General features: G+C 36.1%; 1 protein-coding gene across 4 annotated transcripts in view; it reads left to right on the top strand.

Annotated features, from left to right (window-relative positions):
- Window positions 1–1841: 1841 nt before the first annotated feature.
- Window positions 1842–23241, top strand: part of TTC21B (tetratricopeptide repeat domain 21B) — a 35901-nt gene continuing 14501 nt past the window's right edge. For 3 of the 4 annotated variants that reach the window (XM_068195755.1, XM_068195754.1, XM_068195753.1), the window contains exons 1-20: window positions 1842–1998; window positions 2222–2351; window positions 3347–3457; window positions 4639–4805; window positions 7043–7165; window positions 8618–8775; window positions 9170–9254; window positions 10757–10855; window positions 11443–11635; window positions 12548–12645; window positions 13147–13347; window positions 15134–15263; window positions 15746–15903; window positions 16815–17039; window positions 17777–18015; window positions 18321–18393; window positions 19398–19508; window positions 19875–20013; window positions 21506–21612; window positions 22902–23090. In XM_068195755.1, the coding sequence (XP_068051856.1) occupies window positions 1918–1998; window positions 2222–2351; window positions 3347–3457; window positions 4639–4805; window positions 7043–7165; window positions 8618–8775; window positions 9170–9254; window positions 10757–10855; window positions 11443–11635; window positions 12548–12645; window positions 13147–13347; window positions 15134–15263; window positions 15746–15903; window positions 16815–17039; window positions 17777–18015; window positions 18321–18393; window positions 19398–19508; window positions 19875–20013; window positions 21506–21612; window positions 22902–23090 (2817 nt within the window). In that variant the 5' untranslated portion in view covers window positions 1842–1917. The remainder of the gene's footprint in view (window positions 1999–2221; window positions 2352–3346; window positions 3458–4638; window positions 4806–7042; window positions 7166–8617; window positions 8776–9169; window positions 9255–10756; window positions 10856–11442; window positions 11636–12547; window positions 12646–13146; window positions 13348–15133; window positions 15264–15745; window positions 15904–16814; window positions 17040–17776; window positions 18016–18320; window positions 18394–19397; window positions 19509–19874; window positions 20014–21505; window positions 21613–22901; window positions 23091–23241) is intronic. The other variant, XM_068195752.1, reaches the window with a different exon arrangement.

The following is a 23241-nucleotide window of genomic DNA, read 5'->3' as shown; positions in this document are numbered from 1 at the left end:
TTTTTCACAAAGAGAAAGTAGCAAAATTGTATAATCCAATCCATCAGGACATTTTATGTTTCTTACACAGGAAAATTAAATATAGATTACTTTTATTAAAATTATTGACTAAATCTGTATTAGTGAACTGCATGCAGGAAAATGCTATTACCCTAACTGATGCTAAAGAACATTATTAATGCGTCAAAATAATAAAGATTACATTTTTTATTGTACGTTCCTTTTGTGTTTATTATCTGACATTAATATAAAAAAAGGTATGCTTCTAAACCACAGAATGAGAGGATACTGAAAACCTCTACAGCAGCTGTACTCTTCTTCCATGTAAGAAAATCCTTGGGACTTGCTTGCTAGTCACTAATTAGGAATTTGTTACTTGATGTGTGTCAGACAGCGAGCATGACGCTCCTGCATGTATCAACAGCTCTGCCCTGCGTGACTTCACGAGCAGCTCCATGCCGTGGGGTGCACAGCCATCAAACACTAGAGCTGCCCTGAGTGTGTCCCAGGAGGCTCAGAGCAGGCACAGGAATGACAACTGAGCATTCAAGAGTTTACAAAGACAAAATGAGGACAGAAAATAGTGCTAGATCCATGACATGTCCCAGCTTGTGTGACAAAATGAGGACAGAAAATAGTGCTAGATCCATGACATGTCCCAGCTTGTGTGACAAAATGAGGACAGAAAATAGTGCTAGATCCATGACATGTCCCAGCTTGTGCTGAGAGCCAGTTTATTCTTGCTGGGTGCTGTTCAAACAGGCTACAGGGCATCTCACATTTGAGTGCATTTCTGAAAAAGATGAAATGCTGTTGGAATGTATAAATCATTGGTCTTTTCATCAGGAATTTTAAAAATCTCTCTGGAAGCACCCCATTCCTAGAAGCAACCATTTGTGGATAACAATAGGAAAAAAACCAAATACATCTAGAAAGTGGGCCTGTTCCTTATTCTTTATTAATTGCTTCAGTGAATTTCTAAAAATATTAATTTTACATGTTTACATAATTTTATATTGCATTTCCCTACAACTTACAATGAAAACACTCACAGTGAACACTGAACTTCATAAGAAACCAGTTGATAAGCAGCTGTAGTCTGTATGCTTGCTTAGTGGCAGAAATAAAATAGCATTTTCCCTGAAATTCATCAACAGTTTTTCAAGGGGGGGAAATTTTTCTCTGTAAAATTGATGTGAAATACATTATGAAAAAAGAGGTCTAGAGCTTTGATTCAAAATCCTAAGTATCAAAATGAAAAGATAAGTATTTTCAGATTAATATGTGGACAAAATATTTCTTAAATGGTTACCTTAAAAAGTACGTAAAAAACCCCAACTTGTTTCTCATACCTCTAATAGGTTTTAAAAGTTACAGAAGCCTACATGTTGCTTCAGAACAAGACAAGCAGAACTTAAACACAGCAGGAAAATTAGAGGATTGTCTTGGCCAACAAGGAAACCCAAGAATGCTAATTGCATAGTGCTTTTTTGGCACCTTCCTGATGCTGGGGATGAGAACTTGTGACAAAGGAACTCCACGTGTAATAGACATGCTAGGAAAGGTCACTCTGAGCACTCTCTGCTAGAAGAGCCAAGCAGCTTCTCCTACAAACTCCGTGCAGGTTGGGCTCCACTCCTTGTCCTTGGTGGCATCACTGCCCGCATTCCTGGTGGACAGATTGCGCTCCCATTCCAAAGGAATGCTCTTTAGCAACCTTTGTTTCTGGTGTCTAGAAATTATGGCTGAGAAACAATGGCCAGCGCTCCCGAGGCACGGCCGCCTGCCCGCCGGCAGGAGGCGCCGAGGCGCCGGCAGCTCCCGCCCGCCGCCTCGGGCCCGGCCGCGGAGTCCCGCCCGCCGCCTTCCAGGAGATTCTCTTCCCGTGTCTCTCCCGCCTCCTTCCCGCCCAAGCCAATGGCAGGACGTTATCCTCACCCTTCCGGAGTCCGCCTGCAGGGGCGTCGGGTAGCGACGATGGACGCTGAGGTGCAGCAGGTGAGCGCCACCGCCGTCCCGCCCCGGCGGAGGGATGGGAGCGGCCGGGAAGGAGGGAGGGATGGGAGCGGCCGGGAAGGAGGGAGGGATGGGAGCGGCCGGGGGTGCCGGGCAGGACTGCGGGCGGCCGGGCTGGGGCGGGACGGGGCGGTGGGCGCGGTGTCCCCGGGGCCGTCCCGGGGGGAGCCCTTGGCACCGGTGACCCGCGGCCGCTTCCCCGCAGGCGCTGCTCAATTACTACTGCCAGGAGGGGCTCTTCCAGCACGTCCGGGCCGCGGCGGACGAGGCGCTGGCGCGGCTGGGCGCGGACCCCGCGCTCCTCTTCTACCGGGCCTACGGCGCGCTGAGGGCAGGTAACGGGGCGGGGCCGCTCTCTCCCGAAACGCTGGCCTTCCTTGCCTGGCCTCCCAGAGCTCAGCCCCTAGTCCGCTGCGCAGGGAAAAGCGATGCTGCGGAGTCTGAATGCATTCCTTGTTGAGTAAATTATCGGTGTGCTATCATCTGTCCTGCCGCTCCCCCGTTTGAATGAAAGTGATCTAGACAGCATTGTAGCAAAGTGAGAAATAGCAAGTATTTTTCTTTTTCGTGGTTTCATGACCATGGGTCAGGTAAATGGGTTCCTTGGAGGGAATTTGAGCCCTGCCCAAACGCATATTGCATTTGATCGGAAACTCACTAGTGTCTCCCAGCTAACAGCTCTTCCCTTCAAAGCGGCTGTGTTAATTTTGTTGAATCCTCTGTCTCCGGGAAACTGACAGCTAATACCTAATGGGGGGATCTTCGTGTAAATTATACTGTTCTGAGAAGTTTATTGAGCAACATGTATATTCCAAGGATGTCGGAAATACTAACAACCCAACATGGGGAGGGCTGAGACAAGTCTGGGAAGGTGTGCTGGATTTGAGGGAGTGTGTCTATTACCAAACTCCCAGATGTTTTTATGTAAGAACCCTGTCGTTTTTCAAGATGCTGGTTAATTTGCTGATATTCAAAATAGTCGCAGAAATAACAGTCACACAAAAATACTGGTTACATAAAGAAACAGGAGCAAAAAGAACTGTTCAATGCCCTTTATAAAACAATAAATATGATTTTCATCTTTCTGACAGTTGGCAGAATTAGCACAGAATTAGTTGGCATAATTCAAGTTCTTTGCATTAAGATGCTATTTTCTTTCCTTTGTCTGTTTGAAAGACTGGCACAAACAAGTGAAAGTGGCTATATGCATAAGGAACAAGAGCATAGAAGAAAAAACAGAAGGGAAAATTTAAGTCAGATTTATGTTTGGTGATTATATTCTTTGTCTTGAAAGGTCTGATAGCTTATTCTGTGCTTTTTTTTTTACTAGGTGATGTCCAAGAAAGTATTCGACAGTTGGAGTCTATTAAAAACAAACCAGAGGTGTCACTTTGTACAATGATGGCTCTGATTTATGCCCATAAAAAGAGCCCTATTCCAGGTATGCCTATTAAGACATTCTGTTTCATGTTTTAAACAGCTCTGTGTGAAGGCCTGAGAGTTGTAGGCTAATTCTGCCTAAGTTAAAAAGGTTTACTCTGGCTTTGCATTTGACATAGGGTCTATTACTGAATTGAGTGATGCTTACCAAAATTGTAAACAAAAATACCAAACCACTAAGCTCTGAAGCATAGGAGTGAATGTTAAAATAAAACACATACACACCCACACACAAAATCTTATCCACTGTGATGAAGAATCTTTGAAGAAAGAAAAAGATTGAATCAAACTTCTTGTGACTGTTGTTCACTCATGTCTGATATTGGTACTTTTGAATAGAACTGCACCTTGAAAAGTCTTTAAAGCCATTTCTATCTTTTAAGTTATCCTGGCTATACAAATGTAGAAAATAATTTTGCGACTTTTTGTATTCCTTTGTCCAGCCCTAAAAGCTGGAATAATTTTGTTAGGAGTTACATTCTCAAAATAAGAGTAGGTTTATCAGGTACATTGAGTGGTTGTTCAAGTATTGCTGCAGTATCTTTCTCGCTATGGAGGTTTATAGCTGCTGCTGACAGTTTGTTAAACAGTTTGATGTGAAACAGCTCTGACTAATGGCATTACTCTTATTTGAGTCCCTGAGGATTAATATTGCAGGATAGCAAAATTATTGTGGCTCTCAAGACTCTCTGAGAGTGAGACCCTTTCCATTATTCATTAGGTGGGTCACCATTGTCATAGCAGGAGATCAGGTTGGCCAGGCAGGTTCTCCCCTTCCCAGTGCCTGCCTGGGTCTGATCCCCTGGGTGTCCTGTGAGTGCTGTGTGATAGCACTCAGTAACCTGATCCGTGACCTTCCCTGGCATCAGGGTCAGGTTGAGAGGCATGTAGTTTCCCAGATCTTCCTTCCTGCCCTTCTAGATGGATATCAGGTTGGGTAACTACCAGTCATCTGGGACTTCCCCACTTCTGGGACCTCCCCATCAACCGTGTTGTTGGGAGCCCTCTTCTGCCTTTTCCATCTGTACCTGATAAATATTACTAATTGGGTGGAATTGTCTGTATGTTTGTCAATGTACAGTACAGAAACAGTGTTTGCTTTGGAAGCCCTTGGCTTACGTGCTGTTCTTTTATAATATTTTGGGAGGCTGTCAACAAGAGCTCTGAACAAAACCTTTTCAGATCGAGATGCTATTCTGGAGTTGGATGCAAGGTTGAAGGAACAACGTAAAACAGCAGGACAGCAGGCTCTGTACTATGCTGGCTTGTTTTTGTGGCATCTTGGTCGTGAGGACAAAGCCCGTGAATATGTTGATAGAATGATCAAAGTGTCTGGTGGTGGTAAAGAGGTAACTGGTTCTTGCCTTTCTGTAATGTAGAAGATGAATAGGACAATGCATACTCAGAAGCTAGACTTATGGCATTAATGCTGTTTAGAAGTTACCCTGGACTATTTTGTGTTCTAGTACTTTCCCTCCTAACTGTTGTACGTTCATTTGACACAGCTGAGTAAATTCCCATAATGTTTTGTTGACTAATATTAATTTTCAGTTAGTAAATAATAAATAATGGTTTAATAAATGAAACTAAATAAATAAATGGAAATAATATGCACTTAAGCCAGTATTGCTACTTGATACCAAGCCTCATAATTCCTAGCAAAAAAATAAGCATGATGGTCTCACTAGAGGGAGACATCTGGATTTTCAGGCTCAAAAATACCCAGAGGATTTGGGATATAAATTGTTAGCTGTTGTTAAGGTCAACATTTGCCTAGGTTTTTACTGAAATAAGTGTTATATATAGCATTGTCTTTAGCACTTATATAGAGACATTACACTTCATTAAAGTCTTGAATTTCTGAAGAGGTTTCCGAAAACCTACTATGTTATTTTTTTTAAGGAGGTATCAGTATCAGTTCAAGGAGATAAACATAAAAAATTTGGCTTATTTTTTGTAGTTAAACATCTTTGAGGCAGAGCTGTTAACACTGAATGCATTATTTTACAGTAATATCAAACAAAAATGTTGTGCTGTTTGGATCAGAGCATTGTTCAATTTGTACTTTATAGTTTTATATCTGATCTATTACATCAGTTAGAAATCTGCAGCTATTCTAAACATTAGTTTCGGAAAGTATGATTTAAGTAATGACTTAGCTTTCCAGCTAACAGTGATTATTAATTTCAATTGGTAGTTATTTTAAACAAGAACTAATTTTTTGGCTAATTATACTAATGTAGAAATAACTTATATTAGTGAATAAATAGTTAAGGACATCATGAAGCAATAATATGGTAGTTCCTGAAAAGACTAAGAATAGGTCATTTTGGTAAAATAGCAGTATTTATGAGTTTGCTTATTGAAACAATAAGTAGTTTTGTTTTGTTTGCTTGTTTTTATTTTTTGGAAATATTGTTTGGGTATGTTGCTTAGTGTGAAATATTTCCAGCTGAACTATTTAAAGTATTCAAAGTAATGAATTAATTCTTTTACAGATACGTGCATAGAAAAGAAAAAGTACATTAGTATTTAAATATATATTAGGGTTTTTTTTAGAAATTCACTTATGATTAGCTCTTTTTCTAGTTTGGTAGTATGAAATTATGTTTAAATGTTTACATCAGATTTTTTGGAGGTGATTCAGAGTGTTTAAATTTGATAAAATAAGATTTGTTTAGTATACAATTATTTTGGTAAGATAGTTTATGTGTTCCTTGTATAGAAGTGCAACACCTGCCTTTCTTTAAAATAAATGCTTGAGTACATAAAGTTCAGCCAGTCGCAGTTGCAAAACAAAATCATGACCCTGATTGTTAGCAATTACAAAATATGGCTCTTCTATTAACTTTTGAGTTTTAAATACCAGACCCATTTATTTATGTTCTAAAAGAGCTAGTGATATTTTGTATTTTAAGTTTTTGTTTTGATGGCAATCATAATTTGATTAAATAATTCATCATTTCAAAATAGATTTTATTTACTTAAGTTACAAATAATGTTTGGAACACATAAGAGAAATAAATTTCATTCATTATAAGTGGCAAGTTCTCCAATGAAAAGAAACATTTTGCCTTTTAATTGTTTGGGTGTTCTTTCTAATAATACTTTCGAGGATTTGAAAAATGTCAAGAATTTTACCTTGCACATAAAAGTTTTTCTTTCTAACCAGAAAGTAGAAGAAAAACCTCAAGTTTCTCCCTTTTTGCAGCACCAGTATGCTTCTTGGTGTCTCATATAAACAAAATCTTAAGAAAATATTGTGCTGAAATGCTTGCAGAAAATATTCTGTCTAATGTGGTCATGTTTGTGAGGTTTTGTTCTGGCTGCTGCACGTGTTAGACCTGTTAGGTGCCATTGGTGTTTTTTTCTAATTCTGTAAGTCAATATACTTTTTGGTTAATTTAACTCTGGAATAAATTACCCAAGTGTTAGGTTATGCTAAAGACTGGTTATAATTATGCCTCTGAAGCAGTTAAAATAAATACTCTTAAGTCGTCTATTTAGGTTATTTCTGCTTATTGTATCTAGTGTAATTTTCTATTACCTAGTTAGCAAAGAATTCCAATTTGTACTTTGTTAACAGGGGTTAATTTTGAAAGCATGGCTTGATCTCACCTGTGGGAAAGAAACTCACATTAAAAAAGCTCTGAAATACTTTGATGAAGCACTGCAGGAAGGCATTGATGTTTTTGCACTGCTTGGTAAAGTAAGTTTACTTGACTGTTTTGACTCTTCCTAAATGTTATCTTAGTCTTGCAGAGTGATTGGAGAGATGCTGATAAGAGTAGTGCATAATGAGCTTATCCAAAGAACAGAGATACAGCTCAGACCTTGTAGGTACTTCTGGGTTCTTTAGACACCAATGTGAAAATAAAAGTATAGTTTAAATTCATTCAATCTAAATGTGTACTGTTGTTACGATTTGCTATGCACACGAGAAAACCTTTCTATTTATGTATATAAAATGAGTTTTAAATTACTTGAAAATGTAAAAATGTGTAGTCTCTTCCTTTTTCACGGGACACCTATGCACATTACAGAATTGCTGTGTGCCAAAATGCAATAGTTGAACACTGTAGTGTGATTTTTTTTTTTAATATTGTTAACATTCTTTTTAAGTTGTCTTTAGTCTATTTTGTGTGTTCATTTGTGTTCATGTAATCAATAATTATATTTCTATAAAGGAATGGCATGAATTGTTTTCTTTACGCATTTCCTGTTTCAGAGCGTATTACTTTATATCGCATGCATTGTTGCTCATTAACTTGATGTTTGTTTAGTATTCCAAAGCTAAATGTAGAAAAAATTGTTCAATGAATATTAGAAGACTGAAGTTCAGGAGAGTGTGCACAATGGTATTTGGTTAGGTGTGTGTGCTTGGCTGCATGTGGACCATTGAATTAGATTAAGAGTGTATGTCAAATGTAGTTACTTAGTAATTAGGGTTTAGACAGGCATGAATCTCACTAGGGCTTAAAAAATGAACTCTCAAAATCTACTGTGTTCGCATAATTTCCGTCTTAAAAAGACGAAATAGAACAGCACACGTACTTACCAAGGAATATGGTAAGTAAATTCAAAGCATCAAAGCAAAACTGAGTTTAAATCCTAAATTTATTTCTACTTGAATTAATTTAAACCTCTGATTCTTGACTTCTGAAAGTTTTGTATTTGGACTATCCTGTAAATTGCATTACAGTTAGAAAATTGTTAATTCTGGCAATGACAATAGTTACCTGCTGAATGTGGGTTTTTGCATAGTACATGCCTCAGAACTTGAATAAACGTTTCATCAGTGGGTTGTGTTAAATATCCTAAAATTGTGGGATATTTCATACAAAAGTATTTGAAACCTAATAGAAGAATTTTACTTTTCAGCTACGTCTGTCTATTGCTTGCTTGCAACTGGCTAGTAAGTTGTCAATACTGCAGTTACCTTTGTTACAGAGCACTTACCATGCACACCAGGCTTTAGACACCATCCTTTGATTGTTGCAAAATGTCTAGTTGTGGTTGATACTCAGGTAAAACTATTACTTCAGGAAAGAGTTCTTTCTCTCTAGCTCTTTTTCCTGGTTTCTGTATGAAGGAATTTCTGAATCTTCTCACCTGTGTGACTGTACAGGCTGTTGATTACGGCTTCTCTTCCTTCCATCAGGCGCAGTATTTTGAGGTCCGACAGAATTATTCAGGAGCTCTGGAAATTGTGAACCAGATAATTGCAAATTTTCCAAACTTCATTCCTGCATTCATAAAGAAAATGAAGCTACAACTCGCCTTACAGGACTGGGAGCAGACAATTGAAACGGCACATAGGTTGAGTATGAAGTAGCACACCACTAAGTTCTTTTCTTGCCATGTTTACACCCAAAGGACACTTTGAAACAAAAGTAGATAGGTTTCTATTCATTGTTAATGAATCTGAATTAGTTGCATCAGTTTTTTAAAAATAAATTTCAAGTAAATAAAGTTTTATTAGAAACCAGCCTTTCAATTGTATGAGGATGCTACATCGATACATGAATCCGTTTTGGATGGAAGAGGATCTTTCTTGAGATAGGCATGAAATAAGAGCTGTGCTTTTGGTTGAGATCCATGATATAAAATGGCTGTAAAATACAAGTTATCCTATTCCTGTTTTAGGATAAAATAGATGATTGAGCAAGTGTTTGGTTTGGTTTCTTTACATTCACCTTTTGTTTGGCTTTAGACTATTGCAGAAAGATCCTCTCAACTTAGAAGCCATAAGAATGGAGGCGCTGCATCACCTCTGCAGGGGAGGAAATATATCTGAGGTGAGTCTTTATTAGCAGAATGCTGAGCACAGCATAGTGCATGTGGCATCTGGTCTCTACAAAGGCTGTCTTTTTTTAATGTATTTTCATATACTTTGGCTGGTCCTGTGCTGCACTAATCTGCAGGAGATACGTTCACCTATTCTGATTTGAGTGGCTACTCTAGCTTATTGCTGGGGTGTTTTCTGGATGTGAAGGAAATGATAACTTTTAACCTTCATCTTTCCAGAGAACAGGTGTCAAGCCACAGAAATCTGATCTGGGCAGCTGACTGAATCATGTTGATTTGAATCATCAAAGTGATCTTTTTTTGTATGAATACTCTTTTGATAAATTCATAAGTTATTGTAAGCCTTTCCTTATTTTTAAATATTTTATTAATTGAAATAAGGGAAATTGTGAGGTCTTGTAGTGATAGATTTTTGGAAGCAGGTCATAGTTGTTACACCAGTGTTTTGTTCACCATTTTTTGACAATTATTGTGGGTTTTTTTCAGCTTTAAGCATTCTACACTATTTTTTCTTCTACTCCCAAATCCATTTTCTTGCGCAGGGCTGTATGCATGTATTTTGTATGTACAGCACTTGTGCCATTTTTCAGGAAGTTCTAAAATAGCTGATCTAAATTGTCACCAAAAATTAATTCTGTATTTTTTTCTCCTTACAGTATAAAAAATTGGTATAATTTAAGTGGAAAGTTAGCAAAAAAAGTGTTTTCATTGTGTTGTGAGTGTTTTCAAGTTGTAGACTAAAAGGTATATATGTTGCTCAGCACATTTTCAGTTATTGCAAAGAACTCAGTCATTAGCCTCCTTACAATCAAATTTAAGTCTTGTGAACAATCATGGGAAATCTGAAGAAGTAGTAAGAATTGTTGACTCCAGTTGAAGCCATTCAGGAAGAAACCTTGCTGGACATAGTAGAGTGTTAAGTAAAGATTCTGGAGTAAAATGTCACATGTAAACTAAGAGCCATGTCTAGGGAAAAATTTCAAGGCCTTTTAGATTTATACATTTCAGATGCCTGCATCTAAAATCACATTTAAAAACTCTGAGTACCTTATTATTGTATGTCCAGGAAATCCCCTTTGGTGTTTTGAGAAACGTATGTTAAAAGTCTGAGTACTTGGAAGTGCTTTGCTTTTGAGCATGTGTGTCTGTATCACACTGAAGCCCAAACAGGATTCACAGATCAGATTCCTCAGACTATTTTGCTTTTTGGGACTCCTCTGTTATACCAGACTTAGCTCAAGCCTTTCACCTTTTTAGAGCATGGATAAAGGACGCATGGTCTGCTTTATTTTATTTTATTTGTCACTTTACTATTACAGACTATTGGCATAGGAATTCTCAAGTCTAACTCCTCAGCTGAAAACTTCAGAATTTACATTTCAAGATATTAGTGCATAGTAAAAATATGAGCAGTTAATAATGAAAACTGCTTGACTGTCCTAATTTGTTAATTCTTTCTATTACTTATTATATTATTCTTTTTTTTTCAAAGGCTTCAGTAAGACTGGGAGACCTGATTAAAGCACTGGATAGATTAGAACCACGTAATTCTGAGCTATTCTGTAAGATGGCTTTAGCTTTCAGTAGAACAGTGAGTATGCTTTTTTTTTTCCTTAAGCAGCATACAGCTATCTAAATATTGTGATTTTCTTCTATTTTTTGGTAGGCAGATGTTAAATATCTACTAAAAAGTAGAAAATTGTGGACAGTTGAAATAGATTAACTCATGTAGCCTTCGTAACCACATTTTTCTAGTCTTACATTCAGCATGAATTACAATGTTTAAGCCATCTCATTCCAAAAATGGTTTTGCTTCTTGCTTTTAAGTGAGAAACAGTGAAAATACACTCAAATGTTCACCAACCATCTTCTTACTGTACAAAACTGACAAGGTTAATCACATAACCTTGAAAGTGAATGTTTCTTTGATCTCTGTATTTATCAAAAATTGCTGTAAAGAAGTGCTCAAAGCAACTATTGGTCATTGTATGGTATTGTATATTTATGTTTGAATCCACCCCACATTAATGTCACAGTTTTTATAGAATTACTACAGGCTAATTTATTCTTACATGAGATGGTGTTGTCTCTACTGATCTGGCTATATTCAATGTGTTTGTCTAATTGAATCTGAAAACTGAGTAAAGCATGAGGCTTAAAGATTGTTCTTACCATTAGTGTGGCCGGAACCAGCTCATCCTTCAGCATACACAAACCTTAGTACAGAGAGCGTTTGATTTGGCATCTGACAATGCAGAATTTGCTACTGAACTTGGCTACCAAATGATTTTACAAGGGAAAGTGAAAGAAGCTCAAAAATGGTACAAGACTGCTATGACACTTGATGAAACAAGTGTTTCTGCACTAACTGGTGAGGTCTTATGCTTCCTTTTGATTTTTACTAGACACTGTTTATTGGTCAAATTTTCCTATTACTGGTGCTAGGAAAATCTAGAACTATTAGAACAGGAGCACTGGTTTGTTTTTCAAATTCATAGTGTGGTTTCTTTCTTGTGGCAACAGTGTCTCCTTACTGAATATGTCTTTTGGTCATCCTTATTGAAAAATTAATATTTTCTGTTCTAAATTAGGGCTCCCAAAGAAATAGTAGGAACAGACATTTTGCTGTATTTTACTTTATTATTTAATTTCTGTAGTACCAAAGAACTAGAGAACTCTTAGGCATTACAAAAATAAGAAAATGAAGGGCATGATAGAAAAAGCTGTCCTTGTACTTATTTTGTCCAAATTAGCTTGAAACTCATAATCAAGTCAAAATATCATGCTTTGTATGTATGTGTTGCATCCAAAAAACCCCCACTTTATAGTAAGTCCCATTTGTGTCAAGAAAATGGAGTGTAAATGTATAACATTTGCCTGTCAGATTTTTCCCTGTATTTTTTTCCTCTTTCACTGTGCCATAGCCTTAAACAGTGTTAAAACTTTAGATTGCAGGAATGGTTTGTGTGTGTGCTTGAAGTTGTTTCCCTTTTTTGTACTTTTTCTGAATTTAGAAGCCAGACTTTATGATGCTTCTGCTTAGTCTATAACCAGTTGAAGATTTACCATTTCAAACTGCTGTATAGCATATTAATGTATCAATCATGTATTGTCTACCTAATTTTTTTGAGTATTTAAAATTTGCATTGCCGTAAGTCTTGATCCATTCTTTCTATCACTGCTTTATGAGTAGGTTGAGGAGAGGAAAAGTTAGTTCTGGAAAAGAAAGCATGTGCTTGACTAGGAAGATGAATTGGCAATAAAGTCTTTCCTTGTGTTACAGGAATTATCCGTTGCCAGCTAATACAAGGGCAATTAGAAGATGCAGAGCATCAGTTGGAGTTTCTTAATGAAATTCAGCAATCCATTGGGAAATCTGGGGTAGGAGGCATCTTTCTTTATTGAGATACTTTGATTACAATCTGAACTGTGGCCTCCTATTACACGTTCTATATTTCAGTCACTTGAGTAGAGCATTGTTAATGGAGTACTACTAAGTCTAAGTTTCAGTTTTTCTTTCTATTTAAGTCAATGTGTTGTTTAACTTGGTAACCAAACTGTTTGCTTGCAGAGCAAAAACATCATCACTTTCTGGCTGTGTTTTTTCTCTGAATGTAAGTTTGAAATGTCAGGGAGGGGCAAATGTTAATTATTTTCAGGATTTTGTGGTCAGACAAATGTAAAAGTTCTTGCACAAATTAAAGGAATGAATTGATAGAATAATCAAGTGTCCTTTACAACATACTAAATGTCTCAGAGTATCTGTAAAAATAAAGAAGTGGCTAACATTAATAATTATGTAGTGTTGTATGAATAACAGATAAATTTATCTGGAATATGCAGAATGTTTGGGGTTTTGTGTTTGTTTTTTCTTTTCTGTAGGAATTATCTTTCCTGCATGCAGTCCTAGCTATGAAAAAACATAAGAGACAAGAAGATGTTTTTGCTTTATTGAATGATTTTCTGGATACTCACTTTTCATCTTTGCACGGATTTCCTCTCGGCGTGGAATATTTTGAAAAACTAAACCCTGATTTCTTGCTAGAAATTATTAGAGAATATCTTAATTTTTGTCCATCACAGGTAAGCACCTGTAGATTGCATCTATCTGAGAATGGGAATTTTTCATTTTGGGAACAGTTAATCATGAAGCAAAAAAGTAGAAAATTTTCCCTTTTAAGATGTGAATTTATTTGGAGTATGTTTTGGGATATTACACCACTGTTTAGTCGAAGTAATTATAAAAATATGCATTTTGTGATGTGAGCAAGTGACAGTAATGACACCTGAGGAAACTAGGGCTATTTATTCAATGCATTCTGTGTGTGTAGTTGCACTGTCTTAGTATCTCTTAGGAAACTGTGATGATACAGTGAATAGAGCTATCTCATTATGAAACTAGGATGTTCACACTTAGCACCCTAATCATTATTTTTTTTTGTTGACTTAGGATATCTTTTCGATATACATAAATTCTTTCATGTGTTGGTAAAAATCAGTGGAATACTGCCTTTTTATATTATTGTTCATTCCAGTGAAAAATCTCACTTGGGTGGCTTAATTTTCTGTGGCTGAATTTGTGTGCTCTACTTTTGGTAACAAAGGCAGGTAAAACGTAATAAATTGAATGGGGACCTGATATCTTTAAAGCAGAAGAAACACATTTAAGTTTTATTTAAATAGTGTCTTCCTTAAATAAATTATTATTCTGAAATAGCTAGGAGCTGACTTCTCTTATCCTGTCATTATTTCTAGCCTAATTATAGAACCATTCCATAAATATGTTTATGTAGAGTTTTAAAATCTTAACAGGAAATCAAGTAGCTTTACATTGTTATGAACTGCCTCACCACCTGTAAGAAAATGACAGTATTTGAAAGTCTAAAACATCAGTAGCAGTGATATTTTCATGTCACAGATGACGATGATAGGAAGTGACATTCTATGAGGTTTTGCTCTTACCTGAAGATTTCCCTGGGATACATTCCAGAAATATTGAATGGAGATGATGGTTTTTAATTTGGAGTTCAAACTGCTTTTCGGAATTTTTGTCCGTAGAAAGGTTTTCAGAAGAAAAGATAGGTTTTGGCTGAAGTTTCCTTTATTTCTTTATTGCAGAAAAGGACTACATGGTGTTTGAAAGTGTGGAGATAGCTAGGTGGTGGAGTCTTCCATTTTGCTTTTGGGTCCTGTGAAAATATTATTTGTGAACAGAATGATGTTTAAGTTGCCTTTTCCTTTTTTAATGTATAAACCAGGAACTAGCTGAAGTAATAGAAGGAAAGGAAGGAATAATGTTTCTGATAAAGAGCAATTAAAACATGGTATATTGTACTAGCAGTTTGCATGAAAGTAGCTGTTTTTCAGCTTCTGTTTTCAGTTTGTTGCTACCAGTATGGACATGTTCCGTGGTGTGGGATAAGGGTAGGCATGAGAGGACCAAAACCTTTTCTTCTCAGCCTTCTCACCATTCGTTCTAACTTTGGCTTTCTTGAAATTTAGTTCATGGTACTGCTGTGTTGGATGAGTTGGCCTGGTAATTCAGAATGCGTAACCAAATGTTTATGGTCTGACTTTTCTGTGTATGTCAGGTCTGAAATGTTTTATTGACCTTGACGTCTGAGACTGTCTTGTGTTCCTACTCATATCAAGAAGTTGCCCCCTCAAACTTCAAACTTGTTTTTATATTTCTTCTCAACAACAGCTGCTTTGACCGAAGGAAATAACAAGTCTTTGCTAATGCTCATTGGAGTTTAAAGTGAAGCTCTTTAAAAGAAATCTACATCTAAAACCTGTTGACTCAAATGCTGGTTTTTGTTAATTTGTTGGCATTCTTTTTGTATAACTTACTTGTTTTTTTTGCTCCTAGCCTGCAAGTCCTGGGCAGTCTCCTTCACCACTTCTCAAGCACTGTGCTTCAGTTCTTGAAACTGTTGTAAAAACTGTGCCTGGTCTTCAACAAGCTGTCTTTTTAATTGCAAAAGTGAAGTACTTGTCAGGTAATAGTTATATGAATAGTTAGTTAACTGCCTCCTTAGTTTATTTAATATAAAAAATTATTTTCACACTTGTAAATAATAATGAATGTTTTTCTTTCACTGTGGATCACTATGTTACAACTAAGTGAAGAACATTTACTCTTCACTTCTTTGTCCTTTATCTGAGAGTATCTTAATTGTACAGACCTATAAATACAGTATTTTTTTAATCTACTGTTTGCCAAAAAGTGAATTTATTGATTGATTTACAGATGGAGCAATGAGAAAATACTATACCTTTGACCTGTTTTTGATTTCATGTCATAACCTTATAATACTTTGTATATGAGTTTATTCACTGGATAGTGACATATATGTTTTAAATAATGGCAAATAAAAATGTTGTGTTTATAACGTGTATATGTATATATGTATGTATATATATATAGCTCTATTTCATATCACCTGCTTTTTCACTTTCCCTTCCTTTCCCCACTTCCTAGGGGATATTGATGCAGCCCATAGTAATCTGTATTACTGTCTGGAAAGGAACCCTTCTTATGCAGATGCACACTTACTGATGGCCCAGGTATATTTGGCTCAAAACAATATCAAGCTATGTTCTCAGTCCTTGGAACTTTGTCTAAGCCATAATTTTGAGGTGAGTTTAACAAAAGAATTAAATAATTTTATTCAGTCAGTCATCCAAAATTGTATGTTTTTGTATATAATAATTTTCAACTGAACTTTTTATAACTCTTCCACTACAAATTTAATATCTAAATGTTTATATGAATGTGATATCTGAATATTTGTCGAAGAAATGACCATGAAGACAAAACTAACACCTCACAAGTTACACTTCATGGGTCTTACACATTACAGTATGGGATTTTTGATTTGTTGACATCAGAGGAACTTCATGTAGGATTAGCAGAGAGTTGGGAACACAGCGCACACACACACACACACACACCACTCATTAGGTCTGAGTTGTGCCCACGTGTCTTGAGACCACTTAGCTGGAAATTACCATTTCTTTGCAAGCATGTCCCATCTTACTTTCTTTCTCCAAGTAAATAAAGAAAGCTGAAGATTAATATCTAATTAGCTACCTAATTGAGGTCCTTGCCATTTCACAGAGCTGTATTTCTCTTACAGACTTTTTGTTTCATGTGATGTTTTAGGAAGGTGAAGAATAGCATGCAGGACTTGTGCCAAATAATGATTGTATTTTTCCTTTAATTAATAGCCTGGTGAAGTGTGCATGCAGCAATATGGGAGACACTCACAATACCTTAAAATTCAGTATAGTTTAAAGCAGCGATTAATGTTCCTCTGTCCCAAAGTCTCATCCATTGTAATAGTTTCTTTGTAATTAAAAACTTACTAAATTACTAGTTTGCATACTCTAACAGTTCTTATATTTTCGTAAGTAAATTTCTGAAATTGAATTTGTGTATATTTGGAGGAAAAAAGAACCAAAGTCAATATTAAAAAAAAAATCTTGCAAGGTTTTTGAATACTTTACTTTAAGTAAAATTTGGAAACTCTATCTTACTCTTTTTTTAGGTGAGAGAACATCCTATGTATCACTTAATTAAGGCCCAAACCCAAAAGAAGGTGGGAGAAATATCAGAAGCTATTAAAACCTTACAGATGGCGAGGAATTTGCCTGGAATGAGAAAACCTACAGCTTCCTCAAAAACAAAAGGAAAAAGTATTGAAATTGATGTAAGTGATCGTGTGTCTGTGTTCCTGGAGTTGGTAGAAGCTCATCGTTTGAATGGAGAACCGGTAAGATGGCAAACCTGCTCAAGTACAAAACACACCTGAAAACAATTCCCTCTTCCCATTCCCATTTCTATTAGTTCAGAATAGAAAACCAGTTATTTTAGCAAGAGGAATTGCTTAGTAAAACTTCCAGCATGTAACTATCTGATTTGAGAATGTAAGTACCTTAAATTTTACAGATCAAAGAAAAGCAAACTGTTTACAGGTGCTCAATTTGGAGACTACAGAAACCGTTTCACACTGTTGACGTTCATTTGCTGGGATGTAGATCACTGCTTTGCTGTCAGAATGCTATTAGCTGTAGTTTTGGATCACGTCCTTATCTTTGTGTAGCAGCATCCCTACTATCAGCTGTGTCTGCATAAGCAATAGGATGCTCCATATGTATAAGAATATAAGAGAAGCCATACAGTTCTGTGGCTTGGAGGCCAGCCTGCTCCAAGCAGGACCTGTTGGAGCAAGGTGCTTAAGACATTCTCTAGTTGAAGTTTGTGCATGTACTTGCTTATATGCAACACAAATGTAATTTTCTGTACTAGAACTTTTTATAGTAGTCTGTATCACTGGAGTTTTATTTAAAAAAATCAGAAGCACTATGGCGAAACAAGTGGATACTATGGTTTATGTTTTTTGTGGCTTTTTTGGTTGGTTTGCATAATGCCCATAAATGCTTATGATGTCTTCATTTTTGCCTGTTCAATGACGGGAACTAAATTAATTCTATTGTTTTTATATTGCAGCATGAAGCTGCTATAGTCATCCAAGACGCCATGAATGAATTTTCTGGAACACCCGAGGAGTTAAGAGTTGTGATTGCAAATGCAGATCTGGCAATTGCTCAAGGAGATGTGAAACATGCCTTGACTATGCTCCGCAATATTACATCTGAACAGCCTTACTTTGTACAAGCTAAAGAAAAAATGGCAGATATTTATCTTCAGTATAGGAAAGATAAGAAGTTGTATGTCGCCTGCTATAGGTAAAAGTTTGTGGTGTGCATAGTTTTCTAGATGTTTACTGATAATGTGGTGAACTCATTTTTTCTTTCTACTGCAGTAAATGAGAAGTATTTAGTGACATGAACTCATCTGAGCAAATGTGGTGACTTTTAAAACAATAATTGGAAGTCTTATTTTGAAAAGGCATTTCAGAGGGTTTTTTTGGTTTATTTTGAGAAATAAAAAACTAAAATCTGCGGAGGATAAAATTCTTTTGCCCTTCTCTTGTTTAGATACTAGTATTGACATGTTAAATACTGAGCAAGGTTTTGTCTTCTGTTTCCAGTGACCTAGTAGAAAAACTGCCAAGTGCTCATACTTTGCTTCTTCTTGGTGATGCATACATGAATATTCAAGAGGTGAGTGCTTGCTAGAGATGAATGGAATATTTGAGTAGTTTGTTGACTTTGTCTAGTTGAAACATTGTGGCATACTGACTCTCATTGATTGATATTTGTCAAACAGAAACTGCTTTAGGATATAAAACAATAAATATTGACTACGAGTAACTGTTTAAATTAAAAACTGTTGAAAATACATTTCTTCTAAGAGCTTACAGGTGAAAGTCAAGGAGGGAATGTTTTCTAGAGCAACACAGCCTCGTAAGACAAACGGATATCTAGAGTGAGAGCTAAATTGAAATCACAGAAAAGCTGGAGATGTTTACGATAGTGTTCTGAAACTTAGAATAATTCTAGGTAACTTAGTTTTCATGCTGATGGCTTTACTTGAATGTTTTAATTGTCTAGTTCCTATACATTCTTTGCATCCTTTGCTTTCTTGATGAACTGGAAATGCTATTTAGTATTGGCAGTAGTCAAGTGGACATAAAAATTTGAAGGCTACATGTTTAAATTCATATGTAAAAAAATTAGATTGAGTTAGGACATGCAGCTGATAGTTTAGATTACTAATTTGGAGATCTGTAGATGATTTATGTTTTTTTCATATTAAAGTTTGTGTGTAGTTTTCTCCTTAATGAAGAATTATCACACAAAGTGGAATTTGTTTAATCTGCTATAACATGGCTAGAGGAGAAAAACACATCCAGCATGACTACATCTATCTCTTTGCTAGCTGGTGAAGATAGTAGTAGAGAAATTGCAGTGAAAACAGAATATTTATTCAAACTCATTTGTTTGCCATGTCTCTCCATATTTTGTTTTAGCATGGCAGTGGTAATTTACATGGGCTTTACATTTCCTCTAGGTTTATAGTAACCATTCTTCTCTCAGAAGTATTGTATCTTATGAATCAATACTGCTTGGCAGTCATTCCTGGAGTTGTTAGCAGATTTTGTTTTCTTCATACACCTTTTATCTTAATCTTTGACTTATATGTGTTTATATTTTAACTGTTGAAGCCTGATGAAGCCATAGAAGTCTACGAGCAGGCCTTGAAGAAAAATCCGAAAGATCCATCTTTAGCAAGTAGAATTGGAAAAGCCCTAATCAAAACACATAACTACTCAAAGGTATTCTCTAAGTACTGTATTAGATTAGTTGAATACTGTTTCAGCATGTGGGCTTTTCTTGGGTAAAAGTATTATATTTCAGAGTGCTAAAATAGACATTTTATCCTGAAAGTAAGTTCTTAGATTCCCTTCAGATCATTTGGCCAAAGGAACAGTTAGTAGATCCACACACTGGTGGATTGTAATCTGGTGAATTGTAGTTCTGGTGACTTGCAGTGGGTTGGGCCTGCACTGAAACCCATGTTTTATTACTTCTCCATTGAAAAAAAAAGTAAAGCAACATGCCATTGAATACCTAAGTTACAAGGTTGTTGTCTTCAAGATTTGTCTTTCAATAATACACAAATTTTTGCTTCTTTCTTCAAGGCAATCAGTTACTATGAGGCTGCAGTGAGAAGTGATCAACAGAACTTCCTTTGCTATGATTTGGCTGAGCTTTTAATGAAACTGAAGCAGTATGAACAGGCAGAAAAAGTACTTCAGCAAGCTTTACATCATGAGCCTGGTAGGACTGTTACTAATTCACAGGAAAACATAATTTTTTCGACTGTTATTTGTATTTTCTGCATGACTCTAAGGAGTAAATGAGTTCATGGGCACTTTTTTTTTCAGTGGTTTATTTACATTTGTTAACCTTTGTGGCTGTCTGAATAGAGAAGCAGTATTATTAGTAGTCCATTCTATAAGGTTTTCTTATGTTGCTGTATCACTTTCATGCTTTGCAGGTTTTCCATCTTGTTTACTTCTTACTGAAAAAGTTCTCTGATTTAATGTTGTATTACTTCTTACTGAAAAAGTCCTGTGATTTAACATTGTATTCTTGTCCTAGTTAAGCCCTTGAGGATCTGGCTAATTTTAATAGTCATGCTTAAGACAGCTTGATTTTGCTAGTGTGGAAAAATAATTAGCAGTAAATACAGTTTGGCCCATGTACTTTAAAATCTTATCTTCTGTCTTAAAATAAAGCAAAAAGTCTTTTTTTAATGTCTTTTTGTTTTGATACATACACATTCTCTAAGACAAAAGTGTTTATTTTGGCTGATTGGTAAAATTATTTAATGATTTAATATTTTTTTTTGGATATGCTAGAATATCCTTTGTGGGGAAAAAATGAATTATAGGAAATACACTGAAGAGAATGATTTTACATGGTCTAAGATACACAGTCTAATCTCTGATTTAAAATAGCATGTGACAATTACAGCGCCTTGAAGACCAGTTTTCTGATAGAATATAGTTCTAGAAACTCCTTAATTTTAATGAAGATAAAACAAAATTTTTGGTGGCATCTGTATTTTAATGTGGAACTGTGCTCAAGATACAGCTTTGTCAGTAGAGTAAAATAAATTTAAGCCAGGGAAGGCTTGAATTCTTCAAATACTAATTGATGCATATTTATTTTAACCATTATGCAAAAGCAGCCTGCTGCTTTTAAGTAGATACTGAAATATTTATTGTATTCATGTCTGTTCCAGACTCTAGCAAAAGAAGCATAGTTTGAGGTCTGGCTAGAAATTTCATTGAACAGTCTCATGCTTTTTGCAAGTAGAGTAGCACATTATATCAATTTGGACATTTTTCACTGACTTTGAGGAGGATTTAGACAAGAAATATCAGGAATGGCTTTATTTCCTGTCCGCTTACATCAAAATATTTTCTCTCATGTCTCTGAAAATGCTAATAGACCAGACAGTCAATTTTTTTTTAAATTCTATTTTCATCTTTCAGTATCTTTGGCCTTAAATCTCACTTTGTTTGTAGTCTGTAATGTTTACTCTGCTTACTACCAACATACTCTGCCCACTAGCAACGCACCAAGTCAGATCACAGTTCTAAATAAGTAAGATGGAAGTGTGAATTTTTCATGTAAGCTTTTTCCTGGAGGATGTGATGAGTTTCTTCTTCCTTTGACATTACAGGGATCACCTCCCAGTATGACATTATATAAACATTGTTTAATGTCATTGTTTACTGTTTGTTTAATGTCATTCCTACAGTTAATGAGTTGTCTTCTCTGATGGAAGATGTACGCTACCAGGTACTTCTGGCAAAAATTTACAGCAAAATGGAGAAGATTGACAAAGCTATTGTTTCATTACAACAGGTAAAGAGGAAAACCAAAAATACCTGTGAAAACTTTCAATAGCCTCATGTTTACCTCTGGTTTCACTTTTGTCCCATATTCGAACCATAATATCTGTGTGAATGTGGAAAATGAGTGTATGCTGGGGATAAAGTACCGATGGCTGCTGTGAAATGTACATAAGATCTTACACAGTCTGAACTTTTTGCAAGGGAAAATAATGCGGGTTTTTACTGCAAGCCTGCAGTCTTACTTTGCCTTCATTTGTGTGTGGAGCATAGTTTTAGCATATCAGGTGAAAATTAAATTGGCCATGAGGGCAGCTAGATTACATATCTTTAGCTCAGCATTGAAAACAATTCACAGGGCAAAATGGAGCAGCTTTAAATGCCTACCTGTTGTTTTGTTGTACTGCTGAACAGCAGTATTAGTATTAAATATCACTAATAAGATCTGTTCATTCTGCAGTTCAATATTATCCTTCAGACTGAGGCTTGAAAGGCTAAAGTTGGAAGCTTGCGATTTAATACTTTAGAAAATGCTTTCTCAGTGAAAAGGTTTAGCAAGAGGTGTGGTCAGTACTTTCTATTCTATTATACCTCCACTCTGTGAAAGTGAAGGTAACAGAAATGGTAAGCCTTGGTAGCATCTTCTGACCAGCAAGAAAAGTCTGCAGATTGGTTAGAAAGGTAATTGTATGTGAGAGTTTAAATACTAATATCGGTAAGATTTATCTTTGTTAAATTCTTACTTATTTTTTCTTTATAATGTACTTCTTTCTTTCTCAAAGTTGACTTTTCCCCTCCCAGCTCTCCTTTAGTAAAATTCCCCCTAAGCAGTCTCCTTCTCTTACTCTTTTCTTTACTTCTTTAGTTCTTCCAGGTTTCTCACTATATCATATTTCAAAAAAACTTTCTGTCCTTTTGGGGTTCTTCTGTTGTTTTTACTACTTCCCTCAAAAATGTCCTTCCTTGTACCCATTCTCTTTGAAATATTTTCCTGTTCCTTTTCTTTTTGATGCCACATTCATGGACACAAAAACATTTGCGTTTTAATTTCAGCAGCACTAACTTAAATGTCTTAAACAGGTCTCTTCCCCTGGTTTTCAGAGAGATGCTGGAAGTTCTCCCCAGATGTTACTTTGTGTTTTAGTCCTAATTTACTCCTAGGCAAAACGGTAGTGCTGTAAGAAGCAGCATAGTATTAGTGCTTCCTTCTCTTAACAAAAGACAAGTAAACTATTTTATAGTCGAGAAATGAATTGAATTCCTTTGACAATTTTTGACTGCTCGCTGCTTTCCCCACACCAGGCTCAGGAATTACAAGGCAGAGTGCTTAAGCGGGCTCAAGTAGAACAGCTGGATGCAGTTCCTGTGCAGAAACAGTTAGCGGCTGAGATTTGTGCTGAGATTGCAAAACATTCAACAGCCCAGCGAAACTATGAAAAAGCAATTAAATTTTACAAAGAAGCCCTTGTTCACTGTGAAACCAATAACAAGGTCAGTTCTCCCTCTATTTTGCATTGTTTTTCATTCAGTTTTTAGATGTAGCAAAACATTTTTCCAGTTATCCACAGAATAGAAAAATTTGCAATTATTTCTGCTTCATGATATACATAAAACCTTGAACTTCCTCCTCTTCATTGCTTAT

This window comes from Anomalospiza imberbis, chromosome 7 (genome assembly GCF_031753505.1).
Source record: "Anomalospiza imberbis isolate Cuckoo-Finch-1a 21T00152 chromosome 7, ASM3175350v1, whole genome shotgun sequence".
NCBI lineage: Eukaryota > Metazoa > Chordata > Aves > Passeriformes > Viduidae > Anomalospiza > Anomalospiza imberbis.
This window is presented reverse-complemented; position numbering and strand designations above follow the sequence as displayed.